Raw genomic sequence first — 18,778 nt, forward strand, 5'->3', positions numbered from 1 at the left:
GCGCCGCGCCGTTCCTAAGCAACCGGGTTGTTGGCGTCTCCGAGGAAACCGGCCCGCGCGCCGGGCGAGGTAGCAGAAAGCCGCACTGAGAGCTGAGGAACGCGCGCCGATCGCCGCCGAACCAGCCTCGCTTAGGCCACAGCTAGTTTTATTTGTGTCCCTTTTTCATCTCGCGCGCCTTAAAAGCCCCTTAGGGGCTCTTCGCCGCTTCCAGCCATGGCGCTGGCGCAGCCCAGGGACTTGGAGCAGTCCTTGGCTCTGGGCAGGAGGAAGCACAACGAGCTGTGCCGGCAGAAACGGATCTTCGACGCCAGGAGCAGGATCATCGGGGTGAGGTCCCCGGGCCGGGGCGGCGCGTGCGGGGAGGTGGCGAGGGAGGCGGACGCCGGGATGGCGGAGGCGAACCCGCGCCCCGGAGCCGCTGATCCGGGCGCAGCCGCGAGCCGCGCGGCGGGTGCTGGGGAAGACTGGCTCGTGGTACCAACCGCCGAGGGCGGAAAGGCCTTCTCAGACCCGATGCTGCTCGCTCTCACGGGCCTGAAAGGCGCCTGGAGCCCTGCAGCAGGGAGGGGCTTGCCCGCCGGGGCGGCTCCGCAGAGGCCGGAGCGCGCGGGTCTCCTTTCTCTGAGCCAGATTTTCTACGTCGTCGGGGGATCCTTCCAGTCCATCCATCGGACAAATGCCGGTGGCCTTCCTGCTTTGTGGCAAGCCTAGGCTGGTCCCAGGAAATGGGGAACAGGGCAATCCCTGCCTGGCCTTGCAGAGTTCATGGCCCACGGGGGAGAGGAGAGGCAGGCATTGTCACATCACTATGCAGCGGCACCAGTGCTGTGAGGGAGGGGCGCTCAGGGTGTCAGGGGAGCACAGACTGGGGCCAGGAGAGGAAGTCAGAGAGGGCTTCCCAGAGGAGGTGTTGTCTAAGCTGTATTCTGAAGATAACTGTTAACTAGGACAAGGGGAGAAAGCAGCTCTGGGGACAGGCTGAAGATCCAGCTATAAGCAAAGGCATCCAGGTATGAAAAGACTGATGTGTACCTAAGACGACCGGTTAACAGTGGAACAAGGCTGTAAAGAGGTAAGTAGGATGGTCATCCTTGGACTAAAATGATCTGGCTATATAACTCGTCTTCCCTTGTTTTCCATTCCCAGGGAGACACAGAAGCCTGGGATCTTCAGGTTCGTGACCAGAAAATAAAAGAAGCAACTGAAAAAGCTAGACATGAAACTTTTGGTGAGCATTTCCTGAAGCCTGCCCAGCAGGTTAGGGCCGTGTACCTCTAGAATCCAGTCCTCATGTTTCAAATATGTAAAACTTGTCATTTTCACACTCCTCCTCCTCTTAAAACTTCACAGTTGCCTGTGCTCAATTAATGTGCTGATTCTCTCTTTCTTAAAAGGCAAACCGCTATTGAATTCTATGTCAGTGTAGGAAATATATTTTGAAGGTAAATGTACGTTTTTATTGGTTTTCTTTAAAAACTGGATATGAAAAACTCTAAACACACACCATTCTCTGCACAAAAGTTCCAGACTTTCTCCTGGGGACAGCTGCTTGCACTAAATGACATGCACACCCTCTTAGCTCACACCCCTGCATCTACTCAGAGCTGGATATGAGAGCGTGCTAGCAGAGATAAAAATTTCAAATAGAATTCATTTCCCACATCAGGTGCAACAATGCCGGCTTATTTTTTTTAAGTACCATAAGGGTTTTTTATTTTTTTTTAAATATTTCTTCACTTATTTGACAGAGAGTAAGAGCAAGGACAGGAGGAGGGGCAGAGGGAGAGAATCTCAAGCAGACTCTGCACACATTGTGGAGCCCAACATGGGGCTCGATCTCATGACCATGAGACTTGACCTGAGCCCAAATCAAGAGACACTCAACTGACTGAGCCACCCAGGCGCCCCCATAAGGATTTTTTAAATAGAAAAAAGCAGGATGCAAAATTGTATATGCCATTGGCTATCAACTAAATGTTAGAATATATTTTTAAAAATAAGCTTAGAAAAAGACAGAAGGAAAGTATACCAAAATGTAAGCAGTGGTGATGTTGGAGTGATAGAATATGAGTGAAGTTTATTTTCTTCTCTAGTTTCTGAACAGTTCACCATTTTTTGTGTTATGTTTAAAAATAATTCAAACTTACAAGAATAATAGGACAGGCACATACATACCCCCCTACCAGATTAGATGTTAATATTTTGCCAAACTGGCTTTAGATATCTTATTTTTAAGAATTCTTTTCGAGGGTGCCTGGGTGGGCTCAGTGAATTGAGCCTCTGCCTTTGGCTCAGGTCATGATCTCAGAGTTCTGGGATCGGGCCCCACATCGGGCTCTCTGCTCAGCAGGGAGCCTGCTTCCTCCTCTCTCTCTCTACCTGCCTCTCTGCCTACTTGTGGTCTCTGTCTGTCAAATAAATAAATAAAATCTTAAAAAAAATTCTTTTTGAGAATTAAATGCTATATATGTATGTATGTGTATGTATAGCTATAGATAAATAAATGCTATTATTATATATAAAATGTATAAATGTTTAAATGTATACATAAAATATATATAAACCCTACATATGTGGGTATAGCTATAGATAGATAGATAGATAGAGCTCTCCCCCACCTCATATTCCCTTTTCCTCCCTCCTCAGACAGGTACATCATTTCCATGCATGTTTCTTATAATATTGTACTACTTATGTACATATCCATGATGACATAAAATTTTTTGTGGGTATTTTAAAATTTTGCCTAAATCTTACACAAATACATTGAATGGATCCTTTGGAATTTTTTTTTTATTCAACATATTTTTAAAATTAATCAGTCATGGGGTGCCTGGGTGTCTCAGTCAGTTCAGTGACCGACCCTTGATTTTGGCTCAGGTCAAGATCTCAGGTTCCTGAGATTAGCTTCTGTTGTTGGGCTCCTCGCTTCTCAGTGTACCTTTTCTTCCTCTCCCTCTGCCTCTCCCCCTCACTTGCACAATCTGTCTCTCTCTCTCTCTCTCTCAAATAAATAAAATCTTTAAAAAATAATAAAAATAGGGACACCTGGGTGACTCTGTCAGTTAAGCATCTGCCTTTAGCTCAGGTCATGATCCCCAGGTTCTGGGATCGAGCCCTGAATTAGTCTCCTTGCTCGATGGGGAGCCTGCTTCTCCCTCTGCCTGCTGCTCCCCCTGCTTGTGCTCTTTCTCTCTCTCTCTGACAAATACATAAAATCTTTAAAAAATTAAAAGAAATTAATCAGTGATCTGCATGTAGAATGTTCATTTTAATTATCTTTGGCATTTTGTTGTATGAATTAGCCACTATTTCTTTATTCATTCCCTTACTCATGGCTGATTTAGACTTTTTCCAAACAATGCTGCAACGACCAGGCATGCATTGTGTCCCTAGTACACACAGGCGAGAGATACCTAGGAGTGGAACTGTCATTGTGTGTGCGTGTTTTCAGTTTTACGAGATATCGACAACTTGCTTTCCAAAGTTACAAGTGTACCAAGTTGCACTCTCCCAAGCAGTGAATGAGAACTCTTGTCTCCTTACTATCCTTACTAATGTCCTTACTAATATATGCTATTATTTGCATTTTAAATATTTTGCCAATTTATCAGATGGTTCCCATCTTGTAAGGCCAGCCATCTTTTCAGAACCCTAGTGATCATTTCGGTTTCTTTATAGTGATTTGCCTGATCCTTTTCTTGGCCCACTTTTTGCTTTGATTTTTTGGTGTTTTTGTTTGTTTGTTTGCTTGTTTTGAGAGAGAGTGTGTATGTGCAGGCGTGGAGGGGGAGGGGCAAAGGGAGGGGGAGAATCTTAAACAGGGTTCTCATGGAGAACAGATCCTAACTCCTTACTTGATCAGTCATGATCTGAGCCCAAATCAAGAGTCGGTTCCTTAAACAACTGTGCCACCCAGGCGTCCCTGTTTGGTTTTTTAAACTGATTTGTAGGTATTCTTTATATATTCAGAATACTAATTCTTTGATGCTTGTGTTACCTTTTCAGAGGCTTATATTACTTTTAGAATCACCAAAAATTATTTTTTAAAGCAGATTCAATTTTTTTCCTCCAAACCTTAATTTTACGGATATGTTCTATTTCTTCTAGCTGCTGAAATGAGGCACAATGACAAAATCACATGCATATTAGAAGGCCGGGAAAGGAGGGATAAGAAAAGCCTCTGTAAAGCCATCAATGAGTTCCAGCAGTGCTTCCAGAGGCCAGAAATGCGCCGTGAATTTGACCTATCAGACCCCCTAGCCCTTAGGAAAGACCTTCCAGCTAGGCAGTCGGATAACGATATCCGGAATACGGTATCAGGAATGCAGAGATTCATGGGAGAGGATTTAAACTTCCGCGAGAGGAAGAAGTTCCAGGAGGAACAAAACCGAGAATGGTCCTTGCAGCAGCAGAGGGAGTGGGAGAATGCCCGCGCCCAGCACAGAAGTGCAGGTAATGCAACAAGGAGGACAAATTGCTCTGAAAACTGTCTTCAGCTGCCCAGCCCCCTGGTCTTTTCCCCAGCTTCGTTTTGTCTCTTAAGTCTTACCAATGTGCTGTGTTGACCAGTGTCAGCTGGTGTTCGAGGAATTAAATGTCTTCGGTCATATGTCAGTCATGTAGAAAAGTGGCTCTGAGCTTGGACCCCGAGCCCGGGCTCCAGCTGGGTGCTGGGGTGCCCCGTAACTCAGAGTGCCATGCGCCCTACCCTCGGCGTGCTTATAGTCTGCTGGGAAGACACCGATGCTGCTGGGGCTGATTAGGGCTGCGCTAGACTCCCTACAGGCTCTGAGCAGTGCAGCCAAGGGCGCCGTAATCGCATGCCCTCCCCAGGACCCTCCAGGCCCAGAGATCCTCTCTGGAAGAGCCTCCAAGGCCAGAAACAGCCTTTCTCCTGGAGGGCACTGTAAATCCAGGACATCCTGCCAGTACTCCGGTGGTTTCTGCTTTACCAGAGTCTCTGTGCGTGGCTCCCAGCAGCTTCTGATCTCTGGTGACTTCTCATGCCAGGAAGATGCGGCAACCCAGAGGAGAGTGTCACTGCTCTCGTGCATGTGCCGGCGAGGGGACAGGACAAAGAAGTGCTTTGGTGAAGACCGAATAGGAGCTGTGACAGGGAGCGAGGCCCCCACCTTGCCTGGCTGGTGGTTTCCCTGCAGGCTTCCTGGGCAGCTGGCCCTCCTCACAGCCTCACCCCCTTCTCTTCCTGCTCTGCTCTCCAGGAGCGACGTCTCCCCAGATGGCCCACCCCCACCACACTTCTGCCCTCGCCCTGTCCCGAACCTGCCTGGCCTGTCCCGAACCATCACCGGGACCTCCATGCTGCCCCACCCCAGCTGGGTTTTCAGACCTCTCCTTTATCCGCAGCCCGTGCCATCCTGACCGCTTCCTCCTCCTGGGAACATTCCCTTCCCACTGGCTTCCAGGACACAGCCTCTGCCCCGCGCTCCTCCCCAGGCCCTTCGCTGGTTTCTCCTCTCCTTCCAAACCTCCCATGCCGTTGCTCACCAGGACCCTCTGCACCTCTCCTCTCCCAACCACACTCATCCCCGTGGTGATTGTAGCTCATCCTATGGGTTTAAATCCCACCATAGGCCACCATTCCCCAAATTTACATCTCTAGCCTGGACTCTTCCTGGAATCCAGACACATACATCCAGTCACCTCCCAGCAGATGTCTGCTCTCAGGTGTCTGATAAATTTATCGATGTCAATACAAGACGCGCTCACCTGCCCTCCAAAGCTGACCGTCCACCTCTGTCGATGGGAACTTCACGGTTCTAGCTGGTCAGGCCCCAACCCCAAGGCATCTTGATTCCTTCCTTTCTCTCAAATGTTGCACCCACCTCCAGCAGCAAATCATCTCATATGGCAACTACCTCCCTTCACCCCTACGATGACCATTCTGGACCAATCTATCAACACCAGTAGCCTCTAAGAGGTCTCCCTCCTTCTGCCCTTGTCCCTCTGTAATCTTTCCTCAACCCAACGAACAGAATGGCCCTGCTAAAAATTAAGCTAGATCTTTGGCTCAAAACCTTCCAATAGCTTCTCATTTCACTCAGAATAAAAGCCAGATTCATTTTAAGGACCAATAAAGTTTTCCCAGTCTGGACTGAACCCCCAACACACTGCCTTTCACTCACCCCAGACTTGCCACGCTGGCTGCCTTGCTTAGAATGGTAAGGGCATCAGGTTCATTCTGCCTCAAGGCCTTTGTACCAACTGTTTCATCCGCCTGGAAACATTTCCCTATATACCTGCATATTCTGCCCCATATCCTTCTTCAGGTCTTTGCCGAAATGTCATCTTATCAGAGAAGTCTCCATGACCACCATTTTAAATGTCAACCCTCTACCTTCCCCCATCGCCGCACTCTTGTATCCACGTCTCCACAGCACTCATTACTGACATACTATACGGTTACGTATTTGTCGTCCCTCCCCAGGATCCCATCCCCCACTCAGCGAAGGCAGGAGATTTGTCTCTTTAATTCACTGCTCTCTCTTTAGTTCTTAGCACATAGATACCTATTGAAACATGCATTTATAGGCCTTTCAAAAAAAAAAAAATCTCACCCACTTCCCAGGTGCTCCTCTTTTCCATCTCTGACTGAGAGCTTTTGTCTCAGCCTTGGTCTTACTCCTTGAACTGACCCCTGGACATCACCCCAGGCACCTCAGAATATTCTGGAAAGTAACCATAATTTCTCTCTGGCTCTGTTCCTCCTCCACTCTCCTCCCCTCAGTGAATGACACCTCTGTCCTAGTCAAGCCACAAACCTGGGAGTCCTCCTTGAAGCACCGTTGTCTCCAGGCTGCCCTCAGCTTCTACCCCATGTTGTATCTGGAATTGTCCGTTCTTCCCATCCCTGCTGTCACCACGGTGACCCAAGCCACCGCCTTTTTTCACCTGGAGGGACCACACCAAGGGCTTTCTAACTGTCCTTCATTTTCTTTCTTGTCCTTTCTAGTCTAGTCTCGACATAATAGGGTGCTACTTTCTAAACAATGTCAAGTTGGACAATGTCACCACCACTCCCTCCATCCCACTTTAAAACCATCCGGTGGCTTCCCATTGCATATGGAACAAAATGCAAAATCCTCTGTAGCCTACAAGGCCCTGCATGGTGGGCTCCTGCTCAGCATCCCCCAACCCCACCCTGTGTCACCTTATGGCTCCTACCTCACTCGCTCCATTCCGGCCTCTTGGCTACCTTTCCCTTCTGGATCCTGGCAAATCCCATCAGACCCTTTGCACCTGCTCTCCGCCCTTTCCCTCCTTTGTACTAATGCAATGTGCTCTCATAGGTGTATTTCGGGGTTCACTTGTTTATGACCTTGCTCATCTCCTGGCAGTAAGTTCCAAGAAGGCGGGAAGAGCCCTGGATGTCCCACCCACCACTGTGCACTCCGTGCCCGGCAAAGCACACAGTCCGTGGGTGCTCCTGGGCCGACCGAGCACACAAACCGACACGTGGGGCAGCCGAAGCTCAAGGGGAGCAGAGGCCACTAACTCGCCACTAGAGTTGGGTCTTTGTTTTTGGAGATAATGAGGACACCATGGGCCACCAACACCATGTGAAGAAACTTGTGATCAGCGACTTCTTAAAAAGATGTAACCAGCGTGCAGTGGAAGAGTTGTCCCGCCTCCCCGAAGAGGGCTGGAGGCTCAGAAAGGCCGGGTCGTAGTTCAGGTTCACAGAGCTAGAAAGCGTCTGGGCGGGGATGGCAGCCTGCTCCTGTCTGACACTACATCTTTAGTCCTACTGTGATTGCATGGCTATCTCCCCCACCTCCAACACCCCTCCTCCGGGGAGCCCCCTTGGGTGCCCCGGCAGAGCTCCCTTGCCCATTGTGAGGGTGATGGAGCACAGCCGACATCAGGGATCCCCGGTAGGAGCGCTAACACCCCGTGCCTGCATCCAAGAGCTTTACCTGAATCCCCTGCTCTGTGCATAAGCGCAGGAGAAGAGGCGCTCTGCTCTGCACGCCTGGGAAGGAGCCGGGCTGCGCATCCAGGTTCGGCCGCATTTTGCTTCCTTTGCAGAGGGTCTCTGCTTGAAGACAAGGCTGCAGTTTGAGGAAGCAGCCAAGCATTTGCAGAATCTGGAAAGCGCCACCAGAAAGGCAGTTTGCGCAGCCGTGAAAGAATTCAACAAGAGCCAGGTACGTCCCAGGCTCCGACTGGGGGCCGAGGACACGCCCAGAGCACCCTGGGGAGTTTCTCTCCGGGAGGTGAGGGTGGGCCTTTGTTACACGAGTGTTGTGGTGTCAGCGTCGGGGGCAGGGCCCGGAGCCCAGCTGTGCGGGCACAAGACCAGGCTCCTGTCTGCCGCCTGGGAAAAGCCACCCAAGTCTCAGTCTTGTCATCTGTAGAGTGGGGGTAACGACACCCACCTATGTCAGGTCAGAGTGGACTAACTCATGCTGGGGTGGGTGGGAAACACTTCCCAAATCTCAGTCTGGGGGAGCCTGGTAGCTCGGTTGATTGAGTGTCCAGGTTTCGGTTTTGGCTCAGGTCATGACCTCAGGGTCCTGGAATCGAGCTCCACATGGGGCTCCCTGCTCAGCAGGGAGCCTGCTTGAAATTCTCTCTCCCTCTGCTTCCTGCTTATGCCCGTGCGCGCGCTCTCTAAAATAAATAAATCTTAAAAAAAAAAAAGTCACCACTGTTGTGAATCACTCTGTCTGGGTCACCGGCCACTGGGAGGAGTGCAGAGCCCTGCCCCGAGGTGAGTGAAGCCAAGACAATGGGAGATGGCGCCTAACCCGGGAGGCCGTGCTTTGGCAAATCAGTGCAAACACCTGCGGTTCTCACACTCAAAAGCAACAGGTGGGGAGTCCCTCAGCCTAGACTACGCATCCAGGCACCCGGGGTCCATCCAGGCATATGGTCCCCTGCATCCGTGCCTGAGGAGTCTCCGCCCCCGCCTGTCCCACATGCACTTTAGCAATTGCTTCTTCCATCGAGGGCTTTCAGGGAGATGTGGCCACCTGTACCTCAATCCCCACGGGGTCACTCAAAGCATCTTCCTTATTGTCTTCCTCTACACAGGCCACTGAGTCACTGGAAAGGAAAATCCGAGAGAAGAAACAGGAACAAGAAGACAGCCTGGCTGAGATCTCCAACCTGCTGCGTGGAGACCTGCTCTCAGAGAACCCGCAGCAGGCAGCCAGCTCCTTCGGGCCACACCGTGTGGTCCCCGACCGCTGGAAGGGCATGACCCAGGAGCAGCTGGAGCAGATCCGCCTGGTCCAGAAGCAGCAAGTCCAGGAGAAGCTGGTGCGTGCCCCCCTCCCCTTCTCACAGAGCCCGCAGACATAGCCCTGGGCCCCCGGCTGCCTTCCTCCAGAATCTAGTCATAGCTGCTGCTCTACTTGTCCCTAGAAGAAACCTTTGAGGAGTTTATGTTCTGGGTGGGTGGGCGGAGATGACAGCCAAATAACCCCACACATGGGCGATGTGCTTGGGAAGTAAGGCTGAGCCAAGGGAATGGAGGATGCAAATATCTGGGGAGGGACCACCAGGCAGGGCGAGATTCAAGGGCAAAGGCCTTGAGGCAGGACCAGCTTGACCTGTTCAGGGAAGAGTGAGGAGCCGGTTGGCTGGAGTGGAGTGAGGACAGGTGCAGGAGGAGGTCTGGGTGGTGGAAGGTCAAGGCCTTGGCAGTCCACAGGGAAGACTTGGCTTTTTCTGTGACTGTGATGGGAAGCTCTGGAGGGTTTTGAGCAGAGGAGTGACATGCTCTGACTTACACTTAGCAGGCTCTCTCCCGCAGCAATGTTGAGGAAGGACTGGATTGAGGGGGGGGAGATCATTGGGGAGGATGTTGCAGTGGTCAAGGTGATGGTGCTGGCTGGGGCCAGGGCACTGGCAGCAAGGGTGCTGAGAAGTGGTTGGATTCTGGATTTATTCTGAACGTGGAGCGAACAGGATTGGCTGAAGGGTTGGGTGTGGCATATGAGACCCAGAGGAGGAAGGATTACTCAGAAGGCCTGAGCAGTGAGAAGGATGGAATTGGCATTTACTGAGATAGGATGATGATGGGAGGAGCAGGGTGGCAGGTGGAGTCAAAGTCACAAGTCACAAGTGCAACTTTGGATATTTTATATGTGTAATGATTAGGTTATCTGTATCTGTTAGGATTCTGTGCCTGATTGTGGCAGAAAACCCTAACAGCATCTTAAATAAAATAGAACTTATCTCTTGCATGTAGACCAAATCCTTAGGAAGATAGTCCAGGACTGGTATGGCAGCCCCATGGTCACTGACTAATGTTTTGCCATCCTTGGCAACTGACTCCCACTTCCTAGTACAAGATGGCTGCTTGAGCTCCAGCCATCACATGCATATCCCATCTAGCAGGAAGAAGGAGTGAGGAAGAACACTCTAAGGACACTTCTCAAAATTTCAGGGGACACTTCCACTCAAATTCCCTTAGATAACACTTAGTCACAGGGTTGCCCCAAATTGTAAAGAAGACCAGGAAAGGTGGAGTTTATTCTAGGCAGTAAGGTGCTGGCAGTTGTTTTACTAAGGAGGGAAGAAAAATGGCTACAGGGAGGCAAGTACTACTGTCTGCCACAACCTCCAAGAAAAGCCAGCAGCTGGAGTTCAGAACAAGGTCCCAGCTGGCAAAGGCATAGAGATGCGGCCACATAGACAGCATTTAAAGCAGTGAACCCGGCTAAGGCCACGCAGGGAGTGAGTGAAGACAGAGAGAAGGGATCCAAGGAGTCATGGGACAGGCCACACCCCTACCATGGTTTATGAAGAGTGAAGGGGCTGGAGAAGGGGAAGTCAGAGAGGAAGGAGGAGCCCAGCAAGGGGAGCCCTTGGGTCAGACACTGCCACTAGGCTGCTGTGGCTGAATGCCATCCCCGGGTGCCAGTCCCTGGAGCCTCTATCTGGAGCATCCTTGGAGGAGGGGTGTGGGTGACCGAAGGTTACAGGCAGGAAGGAAGCGGAGACCACAGGTGCAGACACTTTCAAAGTGTTTTGCCCTTAAGGGTGCAGGGAAAGGGGGTGGTAGCTGGTGGGGACACGGGGTCAAGAGAAAGTTGTTTGGTTTTTCAGATTATAGAAATAACAACATACTTGTCATTCCATGAGGATGACGCAGTAGAGAGAGGGAAATTGACGCTAGCAGGAACTTGCTGGAACCTGTGTCCTGGGTGGCAGGAGCACAAGGCTGTGGGAGCACTAGCTGAGGCTTGGGGTGGGTGGGAGTCCAGGCCAACCATCCTTGACTGTGGGGGCAGGGCAGCTTGTGGAGACCCTCTTTCCTGGGGAACAGGAAGGGAGGTCAGCCGTGGAGGCTGAGGGGGTCCAGTTGGGGATTTGAGGACAGAGAACCAAATGCTAACGGTCCTTTAGGAAAGCTGGAAAGGAACGGCCTCTGGTAAGAGGGCAGGATGGCCAGGCAGAGCCAGGGGCCCCCCGGAGGCTGGAGGTCATGAACTTGAAGCATCCCCAGTGAGTGCAGTCAGTGCTGTTCCTGGCCACGGCCCGCTGTAAGGGGACCAAGCTCAGGGCCTGCCTGCCAAGTCTGACTAAGCGAGAGTTTCAAGGGCACTGAGGGCGTCTGCCAGGGGATGTCAGCCATGGACACTGGGCTGAGCAAGGAGGGACACGAAGACACAAAGAGCGCCAGGATGGTGGAAAGTGTGTGGTCCATGGGTGGGAGGGCCTGGCATGGGGTGAGAGGCGGAGTGACTGTTGCAATCAGGGAACCGGAGAGAGGGCAGAAGAGGCAGGCCAGAGTGGTGGGGATCAGGACACTTGGAGGTGGGTAGAGTAGGGAGGCTGGCATTCTTGGTAATGATGACGGGGGCGGGCAGAAGTCCTCAGAGTGGGGTCTCTGGACCAGCAGCTTCGGCATGGCCTGGGAACTTGGGAGAAATGCAGATTCTCAGGCCCCACCCCAGACCTCCTGGAGCAGGGGCCAGAGTGTGTGGCTGAGAAAGCCCCCCCCCAGGGGTTCTGATGCCCGTTGAAGTCCAAGGGTCAATGGTAGGCTGTGCCCGGGGTGACAACGGATAGGTCAGCACCTGGTCTTTAGGAGGGGGGATGGCGGAGAAGCCAGGGAAAGGCAAGTTCTCCCACCTGCAGGATGGGCAGGGCAGCAGACGACCCCGGTGGTGGGGTGACAGGTGCCATGTCAGGCGAGTACAGAGGGAGGGACAGCAACCTGGCTCAGGGAATGAGGAGCAGGTGGGACGGCTCCCCTGCCCTCTCTCCTCCAGGCCCAGAAGGTCAAGTGCATGGGAGAGGCAGAGAGGATGTGGGAGCGGGACTGGGGCAGCCAGGCTGAGGCAGGGGAGCAGCCCAACGTGGGAAGAGCCCTGAGGTTGGCATTGGATTCGGGAGTATCGGTCCCCCTCGCAAGGCCCTGCTCTGTCCTTCACTCCTGCGATTCCGCCCGGCTGTCTGGCAGGGAAGGTCGACCATCTGTCCCGAGAGCAGCATTTTTTTTTTTTTTTAAATGTTTATTTGACAGAGAGATCACAAGTAGGCAGAGAGGCAGGCAGAGAGAGAGAGAGGGGGAAGCGGGCTTCTTGCCGAGCAGAGAGCCCGATGTGGGGCTCGATCCCAGGACCCTGAGACCATGACCCTGGCCGAAGGCAGAGGCTTAACCTGCTGAGCCACCCAGGCGCCCCCCGAGAGCAGCATTTTTATCTGATTTTCAATTTTGTGGGAAATTAAGACAGAGAAACACAAAGGAGGAAAATGCCTACAACAGGTCTCAGCACTCATGAATACTCCCCTTCCCCCACCTTGTAGCCCCTCCCCAGGGCCTCCTCCCCCGCCCACCCCGTCCCCTCTTCCACGGATGGAGCCGGTTTGGAAAACTGAGATCATGCACAGGGCGGTTAGGTTGCCTGTCTCCAAGTCCGAGGCAGGTGCGTCCCCGTGGCCTTCTGTGTTCTTCCCGAAAGCATCTTGTGTTGTGCCTCAGGGCAACTGCGAGCAGCCTCATTTTACAGGAAGGGAAACGGAGGTATCGACAGGTAAAATGACTTGTCCTGTAGGTGACAAAACAGACATCAGCCTCAGCTCCGTCCTGGGTGGGGGACCGGGGCCTCTGCCAGCCTGGTGGCCTGTGGACCCGGGACTGCGGGGCCCCTGGACACTCCAGCCCTGTTCACTGGGTGGCTGGGAGCCCTGCCCTAAAACCTGTGGACAGGAGGACACGTGCTTGTCCCCAGACCCAGCCCCCACCCGCTTTTGCTGCTTTTCGCTCAGGACGGCTGATAAAACTACTCAGGGTTCGGGGAGTGACCCCTTCTCTCTGCATTATTCCGGTTTCCCCTCCTAAGGCTCAGTGGTTTTTGTAGGGGATCTGGAAGGCCATGGGGAGTGAGCTGAGACGCAGAAATTCACCCCCAAGATCATGAGACCATTGTCGGGTGGGGCGTCCCTTCGGTGTGTTCCAGAAGTGACCAGGTGATCCCAGTGCTTAAAAGCACGTCCCACTAGTAGTGTCCCGGGTGGGAGGCCCTGCGTTCGGAGCCCTGTCCTGGCAGCTGCTGTCGGGACCATCTCTGCTGTCCCTGCAGGCCTCAGAGGGCCGCCTGACACCTTCCAAGTGTGGGAAGCCGCTGGGGCACCTGCAGCGGTGGCAGGTGGGGTGGTCTGCTCTGATTTCCTGCGCGATGTTGCTCGCCCACCTGCCCCCCTGAGCCTGTTTCCCCAGCTGTGAAGGGAGAGGTCAAGAGTCTCCTAGATGATTCCCTGGATCTCTTCTGGGTCTGGGGATGGGTGGTGGTGAGTCACCTCTCCTCCCTCCAGAGGCTTCAGGAGGAAGAGCGGCAGCGGGACATGGACTGGGACCGTCGGAGGGTACAGATGGTGCGCGCCGCTCTGCTCTCAGAGCGCCAGCAGCAGCGCCAACGGCGCGACCTGCGCAGGGCTCTGGACTGCAGCAACCTCAGCCTGGCCAAGGAGCAGCGCGTGCGGTGAGGGCCGGGGCGAAGGGGCCGGGGGAGGGGAGGCTGGGTTCGGGGGAGCAGGTGCGGCACCGGAGCGGAGATCCGGCTGAGTGGTGGGGAGGGTCGGGGCGGCTGTGCGGGTCCACCCTCCCCCGAGTCTTTCCCGCCCAGAGGCCCAGCGCCGGGGCTGTGGATACCCCGGGAGGCCCCGCAGCAGCAGCGGCTGGGGCAGCACGGGCTCCTGGTATAGAATTCAAACAGGAAGGGGAGAAGGTATGAGAGTCACAGGCCAGAAATTAAGTGCTTAGAAACCCCTGGTCCCCACACGACCAGGTGACCCACCCTGGGAAGTGCTCATGGAGACACTAGCGACCCCCAGTGGCTCAGATGTGGGGACTGGTGATGGAGACCACAGAGGGCACTGGGAGCCCCAGGGGAGGGCACTGGGTGGGCCTGGGGGAGTCAGAAGGCTTTTCCCAGGAGACTACGTGGCTCAGACATGGTGGGAGGACGGTGGCAGCTGCCCAGTGCATCGGGGGCCTCCCAGGCTGACAAGGGCGAGCTGGAGTGTCTCTGTCACACTGACAGACCCCAAAAGTCATTCCGAGTTTCGCCTACAGAAAATGCCAAATGCGGATCCATAGGTGAACTTGTTAAAAAACACATTATTTACTTACCTGTCTTGTTCATCAAGTTTTGGGCTTGAACTTGGCAGAGACCCACTGGTACGTTCTGCAATCAGGTGTCTGTTTCCCAGTGGATCCACTGTTGGCCAGTCACAGCTACTGGGGGCCCCAAAGGAGCGCTAGAGATGATCTGAGGGGGGTCAGATGGGATGAACAAATATATATATATATATTCAAAAAGTAGAATATTTAGGAAACCAGGCATTTGCTGATTGTTTTTTCTCCTTGTTTCATTATTAGGAAAAAATATATGGAGGAAGTCTGTACGAATCAACCCACTAAAGATTATTTCACGCAATTTAATACAAGAAGTCGGTAATAGGAGAGACACCCTTTATGCCTAAAATGCAGTAGCTGTGAAGAGTCACATTTTTTTTAATATGTTTTGTTTAATAACAAAGAAATCCACTCTGTGTTTCAGAAGTCCCCTCTCACTTTTGTCCCGCGGACAAACACGCACGGAAGCCCCTTCCCTTGTACGCGCACGAGGAGCGTTAGTTTCCATCCAGCCCCGCGGGAGAGTGTTCCTGGGGTGCCGTGGGTGCCGTGGGCTCACGGATGGAGCAGACATGGGCCCACAAAGGAGCATCCCAGAGAGAGTGGCGTTTGAGGGGCCCGTGTCTGCCTGAGCCCCAGGTCCAGCTGCTGTAAACGTTAGCACAAGCGCTCACTATGTGCAAGGCGTTTAGAACGATCCGACCCTCACCTGCTTTTTTTATGATTCACCTGCTTCCAGAGAGGAGCCTGAGACACAGACACGTTAAGTGACTTGCCCAGGGTCACGCTGACGGGCAGCGATGGGCCTGGGGTTGAGTCCCAGGAGTCCGGCTCTCAAAGGCCTCGCTCTCCTGGCTCTGGTAGCAGGGCCCCAGAGCAAGAGCGGCTTCAGCAAAGCCACTTACCTCCTGCTCCTGGAGACGTCCAAGCCGAGCTGCCCTGCCGTCTCCCATCCCGTGGTCCGGAGACGCTTCTCTGGGGCCCACCACCCTGTCACTGGGCCGGCAGGGAGGAGAGAAGGGGAACGGAGGGGGCCATGCGTGCTCCTTGCCCTCAAGGACGAGCTGCAGAAAGGGGACGTTTCACCTCCACTCACCCCCGTTGGCCAGAAACCGGTCATGTAACCACGTCGAGCCGCCCAGGAGGCTGGGACACTGAGCTGGCTAACCGTGTGACCGGGCAGGGCTTCTAGAATGGTGTAAAGAGTGGAAGAAGAGTTGTTGGGGGACAACTAGCCGTCTGCCCCGGACTTGAAGGGTGACTTGGAACTTGCCAGAGGGGAGGTGAAGGGAGGCCTTGTATACTGGGCAGGGGAACTGTGTCTAGCCGTAATGGGGTCTCTAGCTTCCAGGCCCAGCATGGGTGGATCCTACCGACTTCCTCTTCCTTCTCCATGTAGGTTTCTTGGGGGGAGGGGGCATGTGCGCCCGGTGACACGGGGCAGCTCTTGGCGGCGCTTCACCGTTAGCCGAGATAGAGCGAGGTACACCGATAGCAGCTGACGCTGTGCTCATCCCCCCTCTTGTCTAAAGGCGACTTGTCCCGCCCGGTCTCCAAGCCCTTCAGCGGTGGATGCGCACTGAGCCTGAGCCTTGGCTGGGTCCCCGGGGCAGGATCCTCTAGCCGGGCTCGCGCACAGCCACATTATCTGCGGAGCACAGCTTGCAGACAGACTGGGGGGCGCACGCGGTGAAGCGGAAGGGGAGAATCCCGTGGACTTGGACCAGGAGAGCACCTGAGGCGTCTAGGGAGCGTGCTTCCGAGGGCTCCAGCAGCTGGCGGGGCTGCCAGAAAGAGGCTGACTTTGAAGACACAAGTCACCGTCTCCCGGGCGATCCAGGCGCACATGGGCTCCCAGAGTGGCAAAGCATTTGAGCGAATGGCCCCACGGGGACGTAGTTCAAGCCCAGAGTTAGCCTGGTCTTGCTGCCACCCCTGGGGGAGGCGGGGCGGGGGCGGGGCCGCTGCAGGTGCTGCCGCGGAAACACGAGATGCCATCTTACGCCAGGGAGTGGGGAACACGCAAGTCCATTTATTGGGCCTAATGGATGCCGAGCTCACTAGCGGCTCGTGGGGACGGGCTTGTTCACAAGTCCGTGGAGCCGAGTGTTCGCCTCCTCGGCAGGCAAAGGAATGACGGGTCTGCGGGCTCAGCTCGCCCCTCAGACGTCCCCGTTAGGCAGCGGGGCAGTTCCACCAGACCCACGCTGACTGTGCTCCCCCCGCAGGGGGAGGAGACCTCCAGATCCATCCAAATCCCATGCACCCCCTGTGACTCACCCGTCGCCTCCACGGCTGGCCACCCGAATGGAGCGAGTACTCCCGAGTGATTGACATGACGGTACTCCCGCTCTGGAGGTGCAGGCTGGGCTGTGTTCCTTTCCTGGGGCTGCCATACCAAAGTACCGCAGACTGGGGGGCATAAGCGGCCGACATCTACTTCGTCACAGTCTGGATGCCAGAGACCAAGGTGCTGGCAGGGCTGGTTCCCTCGGAGGGCTCCGCAGCTTCCCAGCGTTCACCGGCACTGGCGACTTTTAGGATTCCTTGGCTTGTCATGGACCTATGCCTTTGTCTCTATATGACTCTCTCTGGACGAGCCTTTGTCCAAATTCGCCTTTTATAAGGAAACCGGCCATACTGGATTAGGGCCCTCCCCAGTGACCCTATCTTAACTAATTACATCTACATTATTTCCAAATAAGGTCATGTCTGAGGTACTGGAGGTCAGGACTCCAGCATGTCATTCTAGGGGGGACACAATTCAACCCATAACGGGCGGAATGCAGCGGGCACCTGGTCCCATTACCTCCCAGGACAATCCCATTAAGGACACTGGTGGCCAGGCAGAGCAAGCCACACCACGAGGAGGGCACTGATGACAGGGGAGACCGCCCAGCCGGCGGGAGAAGTGGGACACACGCAGGTAAAGTAGATCCTGGCAAAGGATGGCAGGGTGGGGGCCACATGGGCTGGGGGCCACAGGCCGAAGGGAGATAGCGTTCGGAGGCCGCTGCCGCCGTCAATAATGCATTTATATGCCTGGAACCCCCGGGCCCAGAGTGGAGAGACATGCTCTAACTCCGAATTTTGCATCATTATAAAGGAATGTTCCAAGAGAAAGGGCTGGCTTGGAAACTGGGCACGTGCACGCCCTCTGCTGGTGATCAGAAGCACAGCGCATCCCGCTGGTTCTCCGGTACACACACACACACACACACACACACACACACACACACACACTCACACACACACACACGCACGCACGCACGTACGCACTCTCCAGAGGGGCTGGGTTTGTTTTGTTTCGTTTTGTCTCAACATTTTACTATAAAAATTTTCAAACAGAAAGAATTGTACCATATAGATGCATGCACTCCTACCTAGATTCTTTAGTTAATATTCTGCTGTATTTGCTTCCTTACTGATCTCTTAGACCAGCTTTAAAAATTCCACTTACATGCCACTTTCAAAAGACACATTAAGGGGCGCCTGGGTGGCTCAGTCAGTTGAGCATCTGACTCTTGGTTTCGACTCGGGTCATGATCTTAGGGTCTTGAGATCAAGCCCCATGTCAGGCTCTTCGATGATTGGGGAGTCTACTTGAGGATTCCCTCTCTCGGATCCCCTCTGCCCTTCCCCCTGCTCATGCTCTCTCTTTCCCTTTACAATAAATAAATAGGGGCACCTGGGTGGCTCAGTGGGTTAAGCCTCTGCCTTCGGCTCAGGTCATGATCTCAGGGTCCTGGGATCGAGCCCCGCATCGGGCTCCTCCCTGCTCAGCAGGGAGCCTGCTTCCCCCTCTCCCTCTGCTGCTCCACTCACTTGTGCTCTCTCTCCTTCTCTCTCTCTCTGTCAAATAAATAAATTCTCTTAAATAAATAAATAAATCTTTAAATAAACAAAGACACGTTAAAACAAAACAGCATAGAAAAGTTAAAAATAATAGGATTCCAAAGTTATTCGAACTTACCCAAATAAGTGAAAACTCGTGTCCACCCAAAAACCTTCCACCAGTGTTTACAGCAGCTTTCTTCATACTTGCAAAAATTCGCATGTAGCCAAGATGTCCAGACAATGGAATCCAGACAAGGGAATACTATTATCAGCGATAAACAGAAATGAGTTATCAGCCTCAAAAAGACACAAGGGAAC

General features: G+C 53.5%; 1 protein-coding gene across 1 annotated transcript; it reads left to right on the top strand.

The window, feature by feature from the left end:
• The first annotated feature begins 20 nt into the window (after positions 1–20).
• On the top strand, positions 21–15,003 carry RIBC2 (RIB43A domain with coiled-coils 2). The gene is made up of 7 exons (XM_047740405.1): positions 21–330; positions 1,150–1,231; positions 4,114–4,458; positions 8,056–8,174; positions 9,064–9,291; positions 13,801–13,967; positions 14,867–15,003. Exons 1-7 carry the CDS (start codon positions 217–219, stop codon positions 14,943–14,945), a joined length of 1,134 nt encoding a protein of 377 aa, XP_047596361.1. The 5' UTR covers positions 21–216; the 3' UTR covers positions 14,946–15,003.
• Positions 15,004–18,778: the final 3,775 nt, after the last annotated feature.

Source organism: Lutra lutra, chromosome 8 (genome assembly GCF_902655055.1).
Source record: "Lutra lutra chromosome 8, mLutLut1.2, whole genome shotgun sequence".
In the NCBI taxonomy this organism is placed as follows: domain Eukaryota; kingdom Metazoa; phylum Chordata; class Mammalia; order Carnivora; family Mustelidae; genus Lutra; species Lutra lutra.